Raw genomic sequence first — 23,903 nt, 5'->3', positions numbered from 1 at the left:
ATAAACATTTCTACCACTACTCCCCTTCCAGGCAAATCTGCTTATGCTATTCACTAGCTTGGTAAAAATCTTACCATAAAGGTAAATCCTTAACTAAGAAGACCCAATCATTACAGTTTGAATCGCATGGATTGAATTCTGCCAGGTTTATTATCTGAGAATTTTGTAAAATATGTGATAAACTGGTTTGTTTCCATACATACATATATTCCAATATAAAGCAAAGTACATAATCATTACCTTTCAATCAGTAATTTCATTATCTCCTTATTTTCTTGAAAAAGGCAAATGAGGTTGTTTGGCAGGGAAAGATAGTTACATAAATGTTCAAAATGGCTCGTTTCAGAAGCTGCAAATAGAGAATAAAAGAGTAATGCATTTAACAACTAAGAGTAGATTCTATATGAGAGCAAGCAATAGCAGCGCTTAAAACAAACAAACAAACAAACAAACAAACAAACAAACAAAACCCCAAAAACTCAAGATGAAAGAGTTCAGTTTTGCTAGGTATATAACTTATAGGAAGTTACTAAGATGGCACAAGGAAGGCTTCCACAGAAAATGACACAATTCACTTTTTCAAATCTGAAGAACCCAGTTTATGAATAACTGAACATTTTTAACATCTGAAAGCAGAACATTTTTGTACATATATAAAAACAGTACATTTACTGAGAGCCAAATAAAATCAGATACATAACATAAATATGCATTTTAATTCTATAATTATGTACATCACTGTAGTCAACTAGCTGTTTTCTAAACTTTTAACCAGTTTTCATTTTTACAAGTCACTTTAATTCTTAAATTGCTGAAGTGAAGTATCTCCTATATTTTGAAAGAAATTAGAAATTACCTTGAGTTTCCGATGGAGAAGGAACTCCATTTAAGTAATGGAAAAACAATGCAGAACACCTCAGGAAAGGCATGACTCCAGCTCTGACATTTCTCCACAGATGCCAACCGGAGGGTATTTCTTTCAAGGCACTAAAAAAGAGAAAATTGATATCTGGGAAATCTAATAAGAAAAGATTCTAGTTATAGTACAGCATGAAAACAGAAAACTGTTTTTTGAAATTGATGGCACACAGGCTTAAAAGAAGTGGGTAGCCCTATCACAGGATGTCAGGTATATTTGGTGATACAGCCTCCAATGCTGTTATTAAAATTTATAAAAGTAATATAGCTACATAGAGTGAAAACTTGGAAAATAAAAAAACTACCCACTACCCTACAACCTTTTATCAGCAGGTATTATTCTGGCAAGCTATTTTCATGTTCATCTGTCTTACATAGCTGTAATTGTTATGTATGAGATTTAAAATTAACATGTTTTTCAGAACACTATAAGCCATAATTTTTATTGGAATTTTGATATTCTGGATAATATCAATCATAACCTACACTAAATTCCTCCCCTGCAGGTAAACACATTGTTTTAAATTCTTTGTGAATATAAATAATCTTAGTGTACGTCTTTATAGATGTATATATATAGATTTTTCCATATGTTGGATTATTTTGTTAGTGTGGGTTCTCAGAAATAACACTCAAAGAACAAACATTATAGTTCTTGACATATACTGTTAAAAAGCTAAGTGAAACTGTTGTAACCAATCACAATGACCGCAACAATATGTGAGATTCTAAGAATGTCACTGTACTCCTGCCAGTTCTGGATATCACCTTAAAAATGTATTATATAAATTTAATTTGCATTTTCAAATTCCTAGTGAGACAACATATGTTCCAGAATAGCACTTTCTAAAGCAAGTTCCATGTTTCCACTAGTCCATGCCAGATCCTCCGAGACAAAAGGATTCTGTGGCCAAATAAACGTGGGAAGTGCTGCACATCACTCCTCTCTGAGATTCCCAATCATGTTAGCATATTAAAAGTTCAGCAGTCCTGCAGATCACTCCTCCATCTTCTTTTTTAAACATGTTAACAGGCAGCAATTTCCCTTACTTAACAAATGAAGTCCTTTTTCCTGCTGTCACTTCCTAATGTCGGGGACCTGCCCATCATGTAGAGATTGTGCTCTTACCTTCCTGTACACTGGTGAATTGTCTTATACAAAGCAAGAACTGCTAGTTCTTCCTCTCCAGCAGCATTTTCTTGATCCATGCCATTCTCTTCTGAAAGATAAGGCAGTATTAGTACTCTGCACTTTGCCCACTAAGTGGACTGATGACCATATCTTTAAGCACTCAAATATATTTACACACTCAAATGTAATATAAAAATACTCTCACAAAACACACTGAACTTTAATCCCTCAGGTGTGAGCCTCAGGGAGAGGAAGCCAACGTGCCTCAAGGTGCCAGGCAGCAACCTGTGAGTGAAATCAGCTAAACAGTCTGCGGTACTTAGATATTACTAAACATATAAAATAAAAAGTAACTAAAAACATTCACATTGCTAAAGGACTTTAACGGAAGGGAAGTTGTTTCAAAATTTTTCACATGAGGATAAGCAAGTTTTTACCATTTATTTTACTGTTTACTACTACAAGTAACCTAACTATAATTTATATATTGTTCTCATCCAAGAAACTTTTCCTTTAGTACTTCTTTTTTAAACTGAGAAAACTCAAGTACTTCCTTCAAGAATCTGACAAAAGGAGTTACCTGTACACGAGGTAAGTAAGATCTGTACGATGTGTGCCATAGTAACCAGATGGAAGATGTGAAGGTCCCCAGTGCCAAGGCTGATCCCTGAAAAATCCTGACACTGCAGTGCAGGGAAGGCGAGCACCAAGCCCACCTAGATACCAAATACAGAGGGTTAGACAGAGCGCCTTCCCTTTCCCAGCTGAACATGTTTCCATTTTCTTAATGTAATTCCTCTGTGAGCTCAGTCCCTCCCCTTAAGAAATCTTTGGTCTTAACTGGTACACATGTTAGGAATTCCACTAGGATTGACTAAAGAAAATTTAACTTAAAGCTGGAGGGGTCTTGATCAGTATTATTACTTCATTTATCCAGTGATTCCCCTATTTATAATTTATTGTTAATAATAAAAAAAAACCACTTGAAATATTTCTAGATAATGAGCAGTGGAAAAAGCCTGAGTTTTGGATCCACAAAGATCTAGATATGAATCCCAGAACATCTTATGAGCCTTACAGACAAGTACTCTGAGCTTCAGTTTCCCTGTTGGTAAACTGGAGATAATATATATGTGTTTTCAATACCTTAGTAGTAAGGATGTAAGGACTAAGTGAAGATGAACGTGAAAGCAGTCAGGTACACAAAAAGGGCTAGCTCTTTCGTTAGCCTCCTGATGCGTATATGGTGGTGTTAGTGGTGGTGGTTTTCCCAGGAGCAATGGGAACAATAAGAATGGCTAACATTCACTAAGGACATATTGCTTTAAGCTCTTTGCATTGATTATCATATTGAATTTTGACACAATCATATTAGGAAGATACTAACCAACTTGAAGGCACAGAATCTGATGCCCAAAGGGGTTAAGGGGGCAGCATTTGGGGCTGCTGTGCACGGTAGTACACTCGGTGTCCTGCATAAGGGGATACGATTGAAGTGGGGCTGAGGTTCAGTCATACTGCTTGGCCAGTCCTGGGTCCTGGCGCAGACTGCACCTGCTCAGGAGACACGTCTTCCGTAAATCACGTCTTCCGTAAATCCCACAAAGAGACTGTCTGTCGCTAAGTAGTGTGACCACAGGGCTGTATCTGCCCCAAAACACAGCAGGAGTTGGCAGGAACCCTTACATTACTAGTGTTATTTTTACTTCTTTATAATAAAAAGTACAGAGAGGTTATATTACTAACCTCAGTCACAAAGCAAAAATAAGAGAGCTCGGATTAGACACCCAAGTCAAGTCTCTCAACTGGATTCCTTAACATTTTCTTTTTGAGGATCCTCAGAGAAGAACTGTACTCAGAAATGGTAAGAAGAATAGATGACAATTCCTCCTGCCTGCCTCTACATTACTCATTAAGTCTGAGATAAAATTATACAGTATGATAAAGAGAATTTCAAGCACAAATTACAAGATACCCACCAATAAATGAAACATGTCGATATCTAATATGCATGGAAGGTCTCCGAAGTTGTAAACAGGCACCAATGCTAAATATTTAAAGAAAAATAAATGAGCATATTTTATAGGTTAACATTAGTATTAAATTATTTAAAAATGCATATAATTTAGTTTAAATTTATTTTTTTTGCAAGCTATACATGAATTCATAAGCTAGAACTTGTATATAAGATGAACAATATCACCAAAATATTTCTTTCATGGTGGAGGGAAGTTTCACCACTAAAAACAAAACTACAGAAGATGAAAAATTACCACAACATATGGGACATATATTAATACTCACATGCAAAGAGTTTACAAAAGTGTCCCTGCACCACTGAAAGTGATGCCACTGTCCAATGTGCTGCAGCAAATCTTGTTAGTGACCTAAGACAGTCATCCTGAAACAAAGAGACGGACATAATTAACAAAGAGGCCAGTAGATTAGTAGTTCTCGTTTTTCAGGAATGCTGGTTCAAAGCACAGCTAGTTGAAGCAATGCTGAATGCACAATGAAATCTCTCTAGCTGGTATGGAACTGTATCTATGACACCTTTAATGACTTATCTCTAACGTGGAATGAATGGAATGGAAAATATCTAATTGTACACTGAATAAAATGAAGCTATCTCCTTGCCATGCTGCTGGTTCTCTACGAAAGTTAAGAAGGATACATGCATTAAGACAGACAGCAAACAACAGAATGTGATGCAGTATTTCTTTGTATTTATTCGAAAGAGATACTCTAAAATGTGGGAAATACTCCACATATTGGGGAAACTATGTGCAGGAAAATGGTTGCTCAAATCAGTATAAACATCAAAAACTGTTATGGGGACTATGCAGCAACAGTGAGAAAACCCTTATTTAATGTAAAGAGAAGAATATAATGTGAACAAAACTACATGTAAATATCTATTATAATAAAGTATAAACATGCTAATGAAAAAAAGACAGATGGGTGATGAGCTTTTTCTTCCTGCTCAATTCTCTATTTTCCAAATTTTCTGTAATGTTGTTTAGTTTAATAAGCATTGAGGACCTACCATGTACTAGTCTTGGTTTTCAAGATCTTTAAATGAAAACTCACCCTGCTCACCCTTTCTGCTCTCAGGGAGCTCACAGCCTTGGGGGTGGGAAAGGAAAGAAACGGAGGGAGGGGCGGCATCCTAAAGGAGGCGGCATCACAGACAGTGGATACCTCACTCACAACTCAGACATTTCCCAGGGAAGGCAAAGACTGAAGAGCTTCTTAAAGAGGAGTCACCTGCTTAGGGCACTCTAGCAGAGGCAAAGCGTGGGAACTAGCACCTGAGGACCAGCAATGATTCTACAATCCAGGACCACTGCCGTGGGGATTGGCAGGAGGTGAGGGATTGGCAGGAGGTGAGTGATAATGGAGAAACAACATTTAAGAGATATGATAAGGGTTACTTTTTGGAGAACCTCTCTGATAACAGGAGAGAGTGAAATTCAAGGTAGAGTTGGTTACAATAATCTAGGCAAGAAAAGATATGGGGCTGAACCAAACAAATAGAAGTAGGTATGGAAGGAACAGGACAAATACGCAGGAGAGGAATTCAACAAACTCTGCTGACCAGCTGGATACGCACATCCAGACCAAATGATGTGTCCAAAAGGACTTCCAAGTTTCTGGCTTGGTCATCTGGATGGACAGTGGTGAAATTAACTAAGACACTGAATAGAGAAGAAAAATTAATTTGGATTATGCAATTTGAGGAGCCTTTAGGAGATCCAGGTGAAAAAAATAAAGTGGGAAATGAAAGAACAGATATGGTCTGGAGATCATTTGGATATAAGTGAAATCAGAGGCACAGATGGGGCTGACCAAGAAAGAGTATCAGATGACGGAGTCTTGTGCCAAACTCTGGGGTTTAAAACATTTACAGGACAAAGGAGGGACAGCAGATTGAGAAGGAGCCGCCAGAGAGTTACAGAGAAAATCAGGAATGTCACAAATCAGGAGAGAAAATGAATTTCAGAAGGAAGTAGTTAAAGGAATTAAGTAAATACAAATGTCAAATAAGGACTGAAAAATGCCCATCCACAATGATAATGAGATTATTTGGTGAACTTGGCAAAAGCTGTTTCCAAAAAGTGACAGTGTTGGCAAGGGGTGGTGGTGGTGAAGCCAAACTGCAGGGAGTTGAAAAATGAAGAGTTAGCAAAAAATTGGAGCCAGAGTATACATTATTGTCTAAAGAAGTTTTGCTGTGTATACAATTTCTTTCTCTCAAGATGTGAAATGAAATTAAAAACTGTAGGTACTGTTTATCCGTATTTAAACACTTATCACTGCATGGTGAAATAAAGGAAATATGCTTTAAAATGGCTTGTTTGGTCATAAAAAGGAAGGATAAAGCTAGGGCGCTGGAAGGAAGGAAGATAACATTGAGGGAGGGCAAGAGTAATAGCAGGAATAATGGAGCACGCTTGTGAACAGGGTAAGTGCCAGGAGGGAAAAAGGAATAATTCACGGAGGGGGATGGACTCCAGATAACAGGTGAAAGGATAAGCCACCTTACCAGGAGGTCCCTTATCCTCTGACAAAGGAAAGGTCAGTGGAGATGTGTGTAAGTCTGAAGAACAGGAGTCAAGAAAATAGGAGTTCATCCCTAGTGGCTACATACTTAAAAAAATTAAATTGAAACTTTTAAAGAAAAGGCTGCATGTTATAAGCCCTTCATAACTTTGATACCAACTCTTGACAAGAACATTACATGAAAGGAAAGAAACAGACCAATCTCTCTTAAGAACATAGAAAAAAACCTTAGATAAAGTATTAACAAATCAAATATAATAATATATGAAGCAGATACTCTACATGACCAAGTTGGGATTATTTCAGGAATGCAAGGATGGTTTAACAATTAATGTAAACTGAATACACCAAACCATATTGGCAGAAAAACAGGTGAGTTGATATTGTGCTCAAGAGGTTGTGTGAAGTTTACAGAATCAAGAAAATGTGTAAGAACTGCCTTAAAAACCAGACAAAATCAACTCCATTCTATAAATTTGTGATTGCCTTTTCATTCTCAGCATCCTTACCAACTCTTATTTACGACAGTAAAAAATATCACAGTCAACCCTGAGACTCCTGTCCTGTCCTATCCTATCCTATCTATCATATATCATAGTCAAGACTAAAGTGAACTGCCATTCTGCTGATTTACTAGATACAATTCAGAGCAGCTTTAACACCAGCGTCTACTCCTAGATATTCCAATTAGTAAGTCCCAAGTGACCCAGGTATCTGTATTTTTAAAAAGCTCCAAAGAGTTAAGTCCCTTACATCAGTGGTTCTCAATCCTGGCTTCCTGGCAAGCTTTTTAAAAAATATTAATGCCTGGGGCCCATCTCCAGAGACTGATTTAACTGACCTGAGGTAGGTCCTAGGCATTTTTAAAGCTCCCCAGGTGATTCCATGTGAATAAAATTATATAATTTTTCTCTTACAGGCACTTTCATGATTTTAAGTTTGAACAGTAAATATAATAGATGTTGCTATCTGACACTAGCTACAATGTAAAAATTAGAAGCTTTAAGTGTATATTCCTTCACTTTTCTAGGCATTAAACGTACTGCTGTGACGTTAATTTGTACTTATTTACATGTTGCTTATAAAAAGCAGTCAAATGTAGTAGTTAGAGCGTATGTTCTGTTCTCTATTTCCAATTATAGGATTAAAAATTCAAGAACACTCTGTTTTTAGTCCCAGTCTTTTCATGTGTTTAACCAAAAGAGATGAGTCTATTTAAAAGAAAAATCATGAAAAATTAAACTATAAATATTACTTCTTCAATATTGTTATAGAAAATGAGTTTTACTACAAAAGGAGTAAACCTATGATTAAATAACCACTTTAGGTCTTCAGATTAAAAAAAACAGAACCACTTAACTTCTATGTCACCATTCTGAGACTTTGAGTAAACTAATAACTTACCAGTCTGCAAGGCAAAGGACCAAACAACGGTTTATCTTCATCATTTAAAATTCTTTCTGCAGATTAAAAATGGTTAAGATGGTAAATTTTATTGCAAGTTTTAAAAAAAGTAAAAAAAATTCTTTCTGCAGAAAGCACAATATTGTCAGGTTTTAAAATCTTTAAGTCATTTCACAAGAATTAACTTTGGATGAAATAAAAATGAAAACACATTCCCTCAACTGACAACAAGCTAAAACAGAGTTCTCTGTTATTGTGGTTAATTTGTAAATTTTCAATTTAATATCTTATCAGTACACTGTATTTTCTGTTTCAAAGTCTTTATATTATTTGTTCATATTGTTGCCCACTTTAAACATCTCATTTAAATATAGGATTCTACACACAATCCATGTCAATGTATGCTTGAGACTTAAAGAAGACACAACTCTAAATCTCTTACCTATGCTTTGGATGGTGTATGCACAACTACCCCAACACATCATGGGCACACGGGGATCTTCTTCATTGGGATGAACCTTCAGTCCTACCTTGTACGTAGCAGTTCCAAAAGTTGTTAGCATTTCTTTTATGCTCTCAGAATAAGGGTTCCTAAAGTGAACATGTATAGGATTAGCTCAAAACAATGTGCTCACATCAATCAACTGGTTCAGTTTCTTAACAGCTATTTTCTATGCTGGAACTGAACCACTTAAACTATCTAAAGATAGCTGCCTGCAAAGGGGGAGTTAAAGACATGCAAACAGACCCTGCCTGAGAGGAGTTATGCTCTATTTGGCTTGGCAGTGGTGAGGCACAGGCCTGAAGACAAGGTATTAGCTGAAATTCTACATACTGAACTACGGGACCTTGGACTTCTTTCCCTATCTTGAAAACATCAGCAATGTATATCTACTGCAGAGATTTTTAGTTTCTCCAGTGAAGAGTTCTCAGGGAGAAGCCCTTTTTACACATTGACATTTGAGGACCCCAAGTGAAAGACTGGCAGGGGCCTGATGACCTCACTGTGAGGCTCACAGGTGAGCAAGCTCTAACCTGCACACCAGGTATCCAGTGAGCTTCTTTGCCTTATTCTTAAATAGTCACCCAAGGACCAATAAACATTTAAGGAAAGAGTCAAACATTAAAGGGACAAATCAAAACAAACAAGCAGAAAAAAGGAACTCAGGAAAACAGAGACAGTGTAGAAAACTGAAAAGTGATAAGAAAATTAGAGGATCAACAGGAGGGCCAACAATGAGCTAACAGTAGGACTATCTCAAAGAACAGGAGAAAATTATCTAAGAAACAATATAAAAAATTCCCAGAACTGAAGGACACGAATCTTCAGAATCCAAGAGCTTCTTGAAAACGTAGCAAAACAAATGAAGAAAGATTCACATATCAAGAAATATTATAGAGAAATTTCAGATCAGTGCAGATTAATGAGACAATTCTCAGTTTCCAGAAGGAATAGTTACAAAGGTACAGGACTCAGAATGGCGTTAATTGCTCAATGAGTGCTAGAAGTTAGTAAAACAGTTCCTTCAAAATCTAGATGAAAAATGACTTCTGATCTATAATTCTATACCCAAACCAACCACCAAGCACATGGATGTGATAAATGTATTTTTGGACATGAAAATTTAACACCCATGCACCTCTTCTTAAGGATCTGCTGAGGGATGCAACATGAGAGAGTAAGTTAAGAAAGAGAAGGATACAAGAGCCGGCAAACAAGAGGAGCATGGCCAGGGGAAGTCTCAGGGTGACAGTTGTGCCCTGTCCTGGTGCCAGAAGAGGGTTCCAGGAAAGAAGGTCATCTCATGAATCTGAGTACTGATAGCTACTGCTAGGCATCTGACAGATTTATCACAGCATTTAGGGGGTAAAAGGTATTATACACATAGAAAACCAAGTACATGAAAAAAAATAAGATAATTATTAACCACAGAAAAGAAAATTGTACAAGAAAATAAACACAGCTTATCAGTAGAAACAATTAAAATGTAAAAACTGACAACTGACTTAACCAAAAATTGTGAAATAACTTTACAGGGAGACTGGCGAGGAGCAGTGGATAGGATAAAGTTAAAAGCTGAGTCCTAAATTACTAGCCAACAGAAAGATACTGTTTAAAAAATGATAAATTGAGACAGTTGATTAAGCATTTTAACTAGAAATAAGAAATAGCAGAAGAAACAAAATGAGATGTCTGGGGGTGGGGATGTGGAATATGGGAGGCACAGGACTGATACTTTTGTTGTGTAAGCCTTCCAGCACTATTTTATTGAGTTATTTAGTATGTGCCAGACACAGCTTCCAGGTAACTTTAAATGTATTATGTGTATTATGTCACTTTATAATACTTACAAGGTAGCTATTACTATCTACACTTTACAGATGAGGAAACTGAGTGAGGCACAGAGAGATCAAGCAATTTGCACAAAGCTGCACAGCTAATAAGCAGTGGTGCTGAAACTGAATAAAGCAGTCTAGCTATAGAATCTGTGCTACACTTTGTAATTTACTGGCTATGGAGTAAAATAAGGCTGAAAACACTCAGGTTTTGATCCTGGATTACTGAGGTTGGTAGGGCCATAGGCAGAAATATAGAAGTCAGAGGGGAGCATGGGATTTGGTGGGGGAGCTGAGCAGCTTGGATTTAGATGTACTGATGAGGTGGTGTCAAGGAGAGCCAGGTAAAGGGATGTAGTAGGGAGTCAGCAATGCAGACTAGGAGAGATTTATGAAAATTAAACATGCCATGTAGTTCTTAGGCTTTTACCAACATACCTGTAATAAATATTCTTAAGCCTCAGAATTCAAGCTCAATGTCCTATAATATTTTGCTCCCTAGCTTGACAAGTGATATTCTTATTATGACTTAATTTTTCATTTCAAGTTGGCCAAATTTAAAAGGAATAAAATAATATACTCACTTAGGATGAAAATTGGGCCTAAATCCTTCAGGGAGCTGCAACTGATCCATATTTTCTAAATTCTTTGATAAGGAAGTATCTACAGAAACAAGCATTTTATACTATTATTCTTCAGTCCACAGTATTTCTATAAATCTTAGTCATAAATTTCATCCTAAATTTAGGTCAAAGAAATTAAAAAACAACAGGAAAAATTCCCATTAATGAAAACCAGTGTAACGTACACTGAAAGCATGGAAATACTATTGCTCTGGACGACTTAGGCACCTTCTTCAGTGACCTGTGCTCCTCCTGATAGTACAGACACTAGAATGCAGCTAGGGAGGGTAAGAAGAGTATGCTATTTTGTTTCCTTAAAAACCAATGATATACATTCTGCTCAGGTTGCTTTCCCTCAAGGTCCTAAGTGCAGTGCATGTCTATGAAACTTGGGAAGCCTTTGGTAATGCCAACAATAAAGTGAGGCAGCCCACTGAGAATAAAGCCAGCTCTTCAATACTCAGTTACATCTCCCCCACCCCCAGAAGCTCTTCAATAAAATGGGGGAATAAGTGAGAAGTATTTATTATAAACTTCACATGAGCTTGTGTGTTCTCAAGAAGTAACGAGTAATGTAGTAAATTCAAATTTATTTCAGTAAGACAAAGAAAATTAGAGTAAGTCAAATTTTCAAGTGAGAGGTTTCACTTTTAAAATATTTTAAAACAATTTCTTCTGGAACTATATTTTCCAATGGTTTCAGATTTTACGGAAAAATGAAAGCAGGTTATCAGAACTTACTAGGAGTACTTTCTTCTTTCCTAAGAACCTGTAATGCTTTTATTTGCTGAGATATTGTTCTAATCCACTGAGTCAGATTTGGTTGGTCTGAAAAATTTAACCTGCTAGAAAAGATTATAGAGAGTGTTTAGTATTCTGTTGTTGCTTAGTTTAAGATACAAAAAGACTCCTTAAATGATCAAGGGCATAGTTTAAACACAGTTCGAATATTAAAAAATAAAATTAAAAAGGGTGGGGAAAATTTGTTGCTTTAAAAAAAGTTAGAATAGATATTTGCCAATGGAAATGAAAATACATTACTTGTCAATTTGATGCTATTTATTTTTTATTCGTCAAGATTTTCACTTTTTTCAGTACTGGAGTTTGCTAGTATTTCTTAAATACCATAATCACCACATCATGACACTATTTACTTTACTGAGTGCTTCTCATGTTGCACTTAGTAAAGCATTTTACAGTATTAGATTTAATCTTCAAAATATTGTTATGAAATAGGTTATTTTATTATCCCCATTTTACAGATGAGGAAACTGAGGTTTAGAGCTATGTAACTTGACTAAGGCCATATATGGGATATTTGGCATCCAAACCCAACTGTATCAGACTCCAAAGCCTGTGTTCTTAATGACTGTGCCATAATTGACTCTCATGGGGAGAAAAAAACAAGACCCGAACCACAAAAGTGATATTTTTCTCTTTACATGCAGTGAATTCCTAACCTAATAGTTACTAATTTCTTTATCAGTTCAAATGCAGATAGAAGTCAGCACCATAACATTCTTTTACAATTAAAAAGCATGAGCTTAAATGCATATCTAACAGTATTTTAAGAACATTTTGTGGTAGCATAGACTAAGACATCATAGTTTGAACTCCTAAAATTGGAGAGAGAAAAACTGACTCTGCTTTGAATTAAACCCAAATAGTACCACAGAACTAAACGATTCATAGTTACAAAACTTAAATTAGCATTTGTGAATGTAAGATATATAATAACATAATTCTAAACTGAGAAATGACAAAGGTCAGTTTTGAAAAGGAGACATTATCAAATTTATATTTGAAATGAGTATGTCCAATACTCCTATTAACTAAAATTACCCTAAAAATTATGAAATAACAAAAATTTTACAATTTAAATACACTATCAGATTTTCATTTTTTGGCCCAATTCTTGACGCTATTATTGGCCAGTAAATTGCAAAAAATTGTATTTGTTAGTATGTTCAATGAAGTCAGTTAGAGCTCTCCCTTCTTCCCCTATCAATTTACTATGCAGCTCTTAAAAAGCATGAGGGAGATATTTAAAGTGGGGTCCTAGAAATTAAGACAGTTTTCATGAACACATGGGAACTTTACATCTTCTACAGTGTTTAAGGGTGATTAAGAAACTTACATTTTGGCTTATTCTTTTCTAAAAACCAAAATCATATTTCACAGGTCTGCTAGAAGAAATGATTAAATAAAAAGTCTGGAAAGTATCTGGAAAACATTATGTAACTACCTAGAGTGATCTCCCTCCCTGCCCTGGTTTATTATTTCATTATCTTCAAAGGAAGACTTCTTTCATATAAAAGTATTTATGAGTCAAAACTTACCTATTAAAAATATTTCTTGGTGGAAGCAGCAGAGGAATAACAGTATTACTCAAGCATTCACAAAGGGGACAAAGGAATTCTCCATTTTCTACATCATAGCTTGTATGTAAGCGTAATCTCTGTTGCCTTCGCTGTTCTTTAGCTTGAACGGAATCAAAATACCTTTACAATTAGAGAACATGAGGTATCAAAAACAATGGTAATTTTTCTCAATGAGAGCCATAAGCTTCAACATTTTAAATAATTTGTTTTTACAAATAATCTAAAAATTAAAATCTTAAAATGACCTGAATTATTTTTAACACTGATGGTTTAATTTTGATGGTAATTACCAAAATGGATTAAGAATTCTAAAACAGGAAAATTAAAAAAAAAAAAAAAAAGAGAGACTGTCTTGTAAACAATTATTCACAAAGTAGCATATTTCTTTGTCCCAGTGCTCTGTGGTTACCTTCCCAGGACTGGTGGCTACTTCCTAATTGCTAGGGGACAGTTCATGACAACTCAATGAGCAGGGTACTGGAATAACAGCACTGATTTATTGGTTTTGCAGAAGCATAGGAAGCTCAGGGAGCCCTGACAGTCTTGGGAAGTAACCAGGCAAGTGCTAACACATTCAGTATCAAGTCGTTCACCTTGGACCTGAAGAAAGACATTCTTCTAAGGTTTATCCTACTGTAAAGATCCTTTTCTTCATCCAGTCTTTAAGCTAGTACAGATCCCCACATCAAAAAATGTATTTAATATACTATGAAGTTTCTAAGTCACTCCTTTAAATGCACTAACAAAGCAAATTAATTGTTACTTATTAAGCAGTAATATGGTATTCTTTTCTTCAATATCTTTAGAACTTTTCCCCTTTTTCTAGAATGGAATTTCCTTTATTAAAAAAATTTAATTTTGAGCCTCTGGATAAGCTTCTCTTGACTAATATTAAGAATATAAATTACCTTTGCCAACAATGGGCATGCATAACATGCCCACAGCTACCAGTATGTGTTCCGCAAGATAGATCAGGGTGCATGAATAATGGATCATACTTTTCTGCATTATAAAACAAAAACAAAATGAAAAACCAAGCATTTAATATTCCTTTAACAAATGTACAACTTTAAAGTGTGAAATCCATGATAAGCCCTTGTAAACTTCAAATGAAATGCTATTTTATTCCTTTGATTTGCAATACCAATAATTTATGCAAGACTTTGGATTATTTAGAAAACAAGACTCTCTAATTTTCATTACCCTGAGCAAAATAATGAAACATCCCTGAACTGTTAACTGAAACTGGAATCCCATATTTAAGAACATCTAATATTTTGAACATTGCATATTTTCAGGGCACTGAGAAACTTCCCATTCCCCCCAAATACCCTGAGCTCAAGGTAAAAGGGATATTGTTCATGGAGCTGCCTTTAATACCTTCAGGGCAGCTGGGTCACAATGATCTCTAACAAAACGATGTACTGGCAGTAATAGGGCGCTCCCTAGAGGAGGGTCGGCCTGAGGACACTCACGCAGAGAGTAGCCACAATTACTGCACCAGAGTCAAAGCTGCAGCAAAATATCCAGGAAGGCAGCCCAGACCAGAGTAGGGAAAAGGGGGCAATTCAGACAGTCTTCTGCTCTGGTTCTAAATTTTTATATTCAAAGGAGATGAAAAATGAAGACTAACATAAAGTGGGTAGCTGGCTTCTTTGGGAATTCTTGGAATTCTCTACATAAATCAGTAAAAACTCAAAAATTCCCTAACATTCTATAAAGAATTACTCAAGTTTCAATTTGCTTTATGTACTAGAACAGTGCAAATTTCACAGCATAAAGAAAATCTTTTATGATATAAATTACGAAAGCACGTAAAAAAATCTGCTTATAGCCAGCCAACTTTTCCAAGAAGGTAACAAAATGAATACAATTGGTGACTTTATCTTCAGCCTGGAATGAAATTTGTAAATTGCCTAGTTCAAATGATCATTTCTTAAGATGAAGCAGACCAATCCTTCTTGGCTTGAGAGTCATACTAGGAAGACTTTTCTTATAGAGAAAAAGCAGTCTTACCAGTGGACTCTCAAACCTCCTTCCAATCATACAGTGTGAAAGGCACTGGTTAAATAAGTGCTTTGGAAACTAAGACACAGTTCCTCCTCCCAAGAAGTTTACTGGTATCACTGAGGCACAGGCACATATAAATAAGCGTAAGAGTAGAAACATAGAAGAATCTGTGGTGGACATGTAATGTGCAGCTCTGATGCCCCTGCAGGAATGAGTGACATACTCCCTCAGCTGTTAGAAGAGGCACTCAACTGTTAGCCCTCTTTAAGGGACAACTGCTCTGTTCAAGGTTACACCTCTTTCCAGAGGTGGCCCACAGTCAGTCACTGATCAGCGCCAGGGTATAAAGATCCAGCCCCCTTGTCCCAACTCAGGACACCTTTGAAGGGCCATCCAGCTCCAGAGCTCCCATAGGGGTGGCTAAGGTCTTTTGGGGATTGCATCAAAGCTCAACTTCTTCCTTTGCCCAAACCTGCTTCCTTCCCCTCCATCCCACAGATGTGGATCCCAAGGCTCTCTTGAATAATGTCCTGCACTGCCTGGTAATCTCTATCTCAATCATCTAAATGAGAACCTGGTTCAAGGACTACTTCTCACAAGGGTAGCTCACACCACCATTCTTAAGGGATTCTACCCTGGATCTGTCTATGAGATAAAATAATTATTGCTATTTCAGTGTGTCAACTAATTATTAGGACTTTACAAATGTGCTGAAAAATGGGAAAGACTGTTAAGTATGTTAAAGTTACATCACAAACAACAGCTTTCCTTTGAATCCCTGCATTTATCAGATGTGTAATTCAGGCATGACACTTAACCTTCTGGAGTGTCTCCACATCTGTCAAGTGGGGAATTCTAAGTTACCTGCCCAAGACATCGTTATGCCTATAGAGTTATTATTAGATTAATAAAATCTCTGAGTATCCCCTACCATACTAAGTGGCAGTCATTATTAATACGGAGGATGAGGATCTAGCTATGACCTACCTGGATCCTGAATGAATTTACTTCTGTCTTTTGACAATACAGTTGATCTCTGAACGAATGCTGCCAGGACCATTGCCCTGCTTTCCACCTTCACCTCTTGCTCCTCTTGACACAATATACAGGTAACAAATTGTCTCTGTTCAGGCACCTGAGTTTGTGCTGGACCCAGTGCTGTTAGATTCATATCTGAAACCACAGGGCTGCAAGAAAAAGGTTCTGAGTATAATTAATGAGCCTAAGAAGTTTCTATATAATCATAAAACAGAAGACTCTAGGTATGTACATATTTAAAACACATGGTTTAGATGACTTGATCTGAAAGACACAAGTCTTTCATGTGTATCAAAGCCATCTCCCTCAATTCTCATAGCAATCCAATATGCAACACACAAGCCAGACACTAGGTTAACTGAGCCTTTGCCATTCATAAAAGAATGGCAAAGCTTTTCTGAATAATTTATATTTTAAGCATACACATGAATTATCCTACCTATAGTCAGAGATATGCTCATAAACAAATTCAGATTTCTAAGTTAGATTTGTCTAACTAAGAGGCTGCAAAATTTATCTATCAACTCTTCTATATTACTTCAGGATTAAATGTACTTATAAAGGAAGAAAAGCAACATCTTCCTCAGTTGAGAATGACTGATTAGATTTTAAAATCGTGATAATTTTTTACCTATTATCGAGAACAGCAGAGATAGAGGCATCCAGTTCTAACGTCTGCTGAAAGAGTTCTTTATTTTCATCAATAAAGTGCCGCTGCATCTCAGACATCTGGGCCATGATCTTTTCTCTGCGCAGTCTGGCAATCTCGGCTTTTCTCTTCCTCTCGGCTTTGTCTTTGTCTTTCGAACTCTGAAATTAGGCACATATAAACAAGCACTTGTCTCATTAATCTAAATAAAAGATCTTTCTTAACCTACCTAATATGTTAAAGAAAAAAACAAGCAGACCAAAAAGATTGCTACAAAAATTAACAAATAGTGGCACACTTTTTGGAATTTACGTGTTTGTGAATAATATCAACTACCAACTTATTGCAGATAAATTAATTGTTTATAGTGAGCTTGCTACAATCTTTCAGTATTACCACACTCTACATCTTATACCTCTTCCATTACAGTTCCTTCTGTCTCTGTCACAGGACTGGTGGATGAACTTTCCCTTATCTTCTTAATAGCATGAAAAGTCTACGGAAAAAAAAAGTCTATGAAAAAAACTTATCAGTTATTCTGAAGCTATGAAACACTATAAAAATGTAAAGATAAACACTTAATATTTCTTACAAAAAGCAGAATGATGCAGAAAATTTTACCTTTAATATCCACCTAATCATATCTTTGTGGACTTCCAGGTAGGGAGCATTTTGTAGTGTTTCCAGCATACCTAGTATGCTAGGAGAGTTGTTTGGTGCTTCACCAGGTTCTACAACAGAAGGAAAAAAAGGCATAGGGACATAGCTAAGCCTTCAAGGTGCTTATTACAATGCACAAAAAGATAATAAAGTTGCTTATAACATCATTTGCCCATCATTTGGTTACAGCTCTCCTTGACAGAAACTTTCAATACTTCTCAAAACGTGACATATTTGTACTTTACAAACAAGTTAACAACTAGAATGCTTTAATCATTCAAAACTAATATTCTATACCAAATGATTATTTTAATATAGCCTCTAAGGGGGGTGGGGGAGGGTACAGCTCAGTGGTTGAATGTGTTCTTAGTATGCATGAGGTCTTGTGTTCAATGCCATATCTCCATTAAAATAAACAAACAAACCTAATTACTACCCCTGCCCCTCACCAAATAACAAAGCCTCTAGCAAAATGAAATAAAAACCCAGCTGAAAGGCCTACCTGAGATTTTATAAGTCTAAGAAAATGAATTAGGATTGCAGGGGTCCATGTGCAAACACATTTATCTATTTGTTTTGAACTTTTCTTTAATAAAAATCTAGATTCAAAATAAAATAAATTTGTCTATGAATTCTTTATTTGAGAAAAAGATATAAAAGTCAAGTCCATATTGTCAAGAGTACATTTAACCCAATATTAAATCATTTAGGTTCTTTTTTTTTTAACATTTTTTATTGAGTTATAATCATTTTACAATGTTGTGTCAAATTCCAGTGTAGAGCACAATTTTTCAGTTATACATGAACATATATATATTCATTGTCACATTTTTTTCTCTGTGAGCTACCATAAGATCTTGTATATACTTCCCTGTGCTATACAGTATAATCTTGTTTATCTATTCTACATTTTGAAATCCTAATCTGTCCCTTCCCGATCTCTGCTCCCTTGGCAACCACAAGTTTGTATTCTGTGTCTGAGTCTGTTTCTGTTTTGTATTTATATTTTGTTTGTTTGTATTTATGTTTTGTTTGGTTTTTTTTAGATTCCACATATGAACGATCTCATATGGTATTTTTCTTTCTCTTTCTGGCTTACTTCACTTAGAATGACATTCTCCAGGGACATCCATGTTGGGGTAAATGGCATTATGTTGTTTTTTATGGCTGAATAGTATTCTGTTGTATAAATATACCACATCTTCTTTATCCAGTCATCTGTTGATGGACATTTAGGCTGTTTCCATGTCTTGGCTATTGTAAATAATGCTACTATGAACATTGGGGTGCAGGTGTCTTTTTGAAGTAGGGTTCCTTCTGGATATATGCCCAGGAGCGGGATTCCTGGGTCATATGGTAAGTCTATTCCTAGTCTTTTGAGGAATCTCCATACTGTTTTCCACAGTGGCTTTCCTTGCTTCCCTCTCCCACTCTCTATTCTGTTTCACTGGTCTATATATCTGTTTTTGTACCAATACCATGCTGTCTTGATGACTGTAGCTCTATAGTATTGTCTGAAGTCTGGGAGAATTATTCCTCCAGCCTCTTTTTCTTCAGTAATGCTTTGGCAATTCTAGGTCTTTTGTGGTTCCATATAAATTTTATTATGATTTGTTCTAGTTCTGTGAAATATGTCCTGGGTAATTTGATAAGGATTGCATTAAATCTGTAGATTCCCTTGGGCAGTGTGACCATTTTAACAATATTGTTTCTTCCAATCCAAGAGCGTGGGATATCGTTCCATTTTTTAAAGTCTTCTTTAATTTCCTTCATTAATGGTTTATAGTTTTCTGTGTATAATTCTTTTACCTCCCACCAAATAACACAGCCTCTAGCAAAATGAAATAAAAACCCAGCTGAAAGGCCTACCTGAGATTTTATAAGTCTAAGAAAATGAATTAGGATTGCAGGGGTCCATGTGCGTACACATTTATCTATTTGTTTTGACTTTTTCTTTAATAAAAATCTAGATTCAAAATAAAATAAATTTGTCTATGAATTCTTTATTTGAGAAAAAGATATAAAAGTCAAGTCCATAGTGTCAAAAGAGTACATTTAACCCAATATCAGCTCATTTAGTTTTATAGTTGGAAATGTACAATTATTAATTTTCTTGATTTAAGTGCTGCCACTCTGGCAAAATGTTCCTGTTTTCTAAGAGAGGAAGAAATTGAACTATGTGATCTGTTAATATTCTTCCAGATCTAAAACTCTGGGGCTATAGATTAGAGATCTGACTCTGAATAGTTTGTTTTAACTATGTAAAATGTTTAAAGAGAAATAAGAGGACTGTCTAGAGAAAATGATAATTGTTGAAAGAAAGAAAGAAAGAAGTGAAAGAAAACCTGAAATCAAATGACATGAGGGAGTTTTCTATGTTGGTTATCCCAAAGTAAAATCACTGGAGATAAAGAGGGCAGAAGATACAATGTTAATCCATCCAAAGAAATAGTGGCAGAGAAAAGAGTAGGGAAAGGCTGGCACCCAAGAATACAGTCTTCAGTGAGGAAGACTCTTCCTCTCACTTAACAGGATGAGGGCAAAAAGGGAAAAATAGAGATTTAGCAGGACTATTCCTCCTCATTCCCCAGTAGAACCCAGTATTCTCACAGTCATTATCTTTTAGGAAGAAATGGTAGAGACCATGACACTAAACAAAGTTATAGAAATAATCCTTTCCAATCAAGGAATTCATAAACTCCTATTATACCACCATAAATCCATTTAAGCACTTCAAAAAATTGCTGACTGCAGGTCTGGAACAGGGAAAGTACAAGATAAGCCTGGGACACCTTTTGTGCCAGAAAGCAAGGTGATGCTCCGATACTAGTGGGGTTGGGTCAAAAAGACACAGAGCCGATTTAATAGACTCCCACTGACCAAAACTGGCACAGTTTGAGCATCAAACTGAATACTGATTAAACTGATTATAAAAATAATGAATGAATAAAAACCCAACGAGTAACATTAAAAATCAAAAAGACCACAAAAAACCCCCTAAGCAAAACAAAAAAAGATTTCCGTTGCCACCAAACTGCAGGTAACTATCAGACAAACTGCTTATTCTGAAAATTAACAAAGAAAAAGTTTTTCTTTAGAGATCAAATACTACAACATCTAAAACAAGTAGTTCCAAAAAATGTGCAAATATAAAGCAAGTATAGCAAAACACTAACTACTGAATCTACGTAGTAGGTATACAGATGTTGACTGTTTAACCCTTCCAATTTGTATGTTTGAAATTTTAATAATAAAAAGCTAGAAAAAACATTTCCTTGGTCTTCTAAAACAAGTCACATTACTTTATATAAATTGACAATCTAATCCTCTATAGGTAATTTAAAAATTTTCATTATGTTTTTATAACAGAAATAATTAAAAAGTGAAATTCTAACAGCATATTTTGTATTTTTAAAAGTATATCCTAGAATTTAAATGTATGTGCTATACTGATTTCAAACTAAGGACTCCTCATTAGTTTTTTCTGTTTATGAATTAAAATTTATGTTTTCAAAGTTGTGTGAGCCCCAAGTATTTTTATAAAAAAGTATTTATTAGGATCTGATATAGTACCTTTAATACACAGGTGAATACAGACAGCCTCAGAAATTAAGATTCAATATATTTAAAACCTATATGACCAAGTGAAAGAGGTTATATACATTTTAAAATCACTGATATGTTGAGTTAATTTAGTAAAAAGTGTATACATACTTGATATCTTCTGAGTGAAGGTAAATGTTATTACGTGCTCCTCCATGACATTCTCTAAATGCTGTTTTTCTTCTTGTAGTGCCATTCCAATTAAATGTAACACCTAAAATACAATATGTTTTGTAACGTTCAGTAAAACAAAAATCAAGTACACATTTTTCTAAGAAATAATAAAACAGAATTCACTATTGAAAAAAGATAAATCAAACTATTAAAGATTAAATGCAATAAAAACAATTCAAAGTACTAATTTTTGTTAAATTCAAACTCTAAAGTTCATTTTCTAACACAGAATTCTCAGCAAGGAAACAAAAATTTCTGTTTCAGCTTGGAAGAAAATTCAATTGCAAATTCTTAGGGTAAATTTAAATTACTAACAGCTGTGACCAGATAGCCGTATAACAAAAATTTTCAATTTTATTCCACCCTTACACAACAGTCTTAAAAATCACCAAATCTAAGAATCAGTAGCCAAATAATTAGAGCTGAATGCATCTATTACGTAATTATCTATCTATAATACTCCTAGTTCAGTTTCTCTAAGGACTAAAAATATTAATCTCAGAAAGAGACACACTTTTATTTCTAATGCCACAGCATTTGGAAAAATGTTCAGCATATCTTCCAAAAATTCCTTAACAGATTTCTAAGAAAATATTTAACTATACTGAATCTATCTGCACTTTTATTGTTCTTTATCCTTCTACCCAATTTTTGAAGGAGATATGTGTGTGGTGTCTTTGTATCTTTCTGTACACACAGGGCAACTGTGGTTGTCAGAGACTTGGTAGAACTAAGTTACCCTGAATGACATAAAGCAAATATATACATAAGTAATGTTCACTCTTTTTCTCTATCATTTCCCACAGATCTTTTGCTCATATAATACTGATGATCTCTAGTATACCACAACTCCATGTTTTTACATTGTAAGTGTATGTTTATAAACAGGAGGGGGTATAAGTATACAAATACCTTAGCCAATGAGACACTTGAGCCTGCTCAGACGGTAAGGAGAACAGCAAGGAAAGCTCCGGAGAAAGGTTCACCTTCATATGAATTCTGGCTTCAGTGCTTTCAAACTACATGCCTTAAGGGAATCCCTCTGAGCCTAATTTTATCATTTTTAAAATGGAAAAAAACAGATTCCCTCCAGAGTTTTGGGAGTTACAAATATTTTATTGTATACAAGAATGCCTAGCAGAGAATATGGCACAGGGTAGGTTAATGCTATTAACTGAGTATTTTATTAAGTTACTTACTAGTTGGGTAACATGGACAAGATTAATTGAATCTCACTGAAACTTGCCTTCATCATCTATACAGTGGAAAAACTAATCATAGGGGTATTATATGCTTTTAATGCAAGATTAATTTATGAATGACTTACATGAAAGCTATAAAGTAAAATACAAAGAAGGTTCTAGACTTGCCACTTATAAGCTATAGAACCATAAGTCTCTGAGTTTTAATTTCTTTAACTGCAAAATATATATATTAATGAACTCACAGATTTTTAAAGAGAATTAAGTGAAAAACAAAGCAAAGATAACATACTATACAAGTATCAGAGTACTGCATAAAGAAAGATATATCAGGACCAATCAGAGAGGCAGATGGGCCAACAGGATCAAGGTAATCACAACCATGTAGTATAAAAAATCTGCCAGGCTCTCATTTTCATAGTCAGACACAGAAACAGTAACAAAATTTATTTCAAATTAAGGTAACTCTGAGTTTTATCCTGTTTTCTGTGTATAGATACTAACAAGAGTATTTTGTATTTTCATTTTTACTACAAAAACACCAAAATATAAATAATAAGTATCTTCATACTTACCCTTTGCAGCATGGACTCAGACCAGACACATCCGTTATGCTCTACAGTCCATTGCAATATTGTTCTCATGATTAACAACATGACATCTGATTGCAAAATGTTAACCAGACTTGCAAACAGAGGGCAGAATGGAGGCAAAACTGGAGGTGGAAGTGCTGAAAATAAAGTTATTATTGGCTTCTTTTGTAGAACATGCTTAAAAATAAACAAACAAAAAACCTATCCCTTTATTATATACTTTTAATAGCCTTCAAAGAATATTCATTAATAGACATCTTAAAGCTATATTTTACTTCTCAAGGTCAGCCAAATGCATAAAACCAACTACATAAACAGCAGCAGTAAAAAGGAAAGTTTTTTCCCTAGAAATGTCTTAAGATCTGAAATAAAACCATTAACCCAGAGGTGACTCAGTACAGACTATGTCTATATTAGCATATTTATTAGCCTTTTAAATGTTCACTCAGAAAGCTTGTATTTTAATCTTCCACTTCACCAAGGATCATCAGCACTGTCAATAGGAAAAAGTTTGTTTTCTGGGGGGGAGGTGAAAAGGGGGAATTAGATTTATTGATTGATTTATCTATTTATTTATTTATTTTAATGGAAATACTGGGGATGGAACCCAGGATCT

At 35.2% G+C, this 23,903-nt stretch overlaps 1 protein-coding gene across 6 annotated transcripts in view; it reads right to left on the bottom strand.

The window, feature by feature from the left end:
• UBR2 (ubiquitin protein ligase E3 component n-recognin 2) overlaps positions 1-23,903 on the bottom strand; it is a 94,909-nt gene that overhangs the window by 7,906 nt on the left and 63,100 nt on the right. For 3 of the 6 annotated variants that reach the window (XM_064476497.1, XM_010979476.3, XM_031434679.2), the window contains exons 25-42: positions 23,270-23,424; positions 21,430-21,532; positions 17,677-17,786; positions 17,471-17,551; positions 17,038-17,216; positions 16,356-16,555; positions 14,267-14,360; positions 13,317-13,478; positions 11,719-11,822; positions 10,939-11,017; positions 8,460-8,608; positions 8,018-8,073; positions 4,355-4,451; positions 4,030-4,097; positions 2,631-2,766; positions 2,048-2,138; positions 857-987; positions 241-349 (exon numbers count right to left, since the gene is read on the bottom strand). In XM_064476497.1, the coding sequence (XP_064332567.1) occupies positions 241-349; positions 857-987; positions 2,048-2,138; positions 2,631-2,766; positions 4,030-4,097; positions 4,355-4,451; positions 8,018-8,073; positions 8,460-8,608; positions 10,939-11,017; positions 11,719-11,822; positions 13,317-13,478; positions 14,267-14,360; positions 16,356-16,555; positions 17,038-17,216; positions 17,471-17,551; positions 17,677-17,786; positions 21,430-21,532; positions 23,270-23,424 (2,104 nt within the window). Of the gene's footprint in view, positions 1-240; positions 350-856; positions 988-2,047; positions 2,139-2,630; positions 2,767-4,029; positions 4,098-4,354; positions 4,452-8,017; positions 8,074-8,459; positions 8,609-10,938; positions 11,018-11,718; positions 11,823-13,316; positions 13,479-14,266; positions 14,361-16,355; positions 16,556-17,037; positions 17,217-17,470; positions 17,552-17,676; positions 17,787-21,429; positions 21,533-23,269; positions 23,425-23,903 lie in introns of those variants that run through there. The other 3 variants (XM_031434680.2, XM_031434683.2, XM_064476498.1) reach the window with 3 other exon arrangements.

The sequence above is a fragment of the Camelus dromedarius genome, chromosome 19 (genome assembly GCF_036321535.1).
Source record: "Camelus dromedarius isolate mCamDro1 chromosome 19, mCamDro1.pat, whole genome shotgun sequence".
In the NCBI taxonomy this organism is placed as follows: domain Eukaryota; kingdom Metazoa; phylum Chordata; class Mammalia; order Artiodactyla; family Camelidae; genus Camelus; species Camelus dromedarius.
Note: the sequence above shows the minus strand (reverse complement) of the source record. Positions and strands in the feature narration are given on the sequence as shown.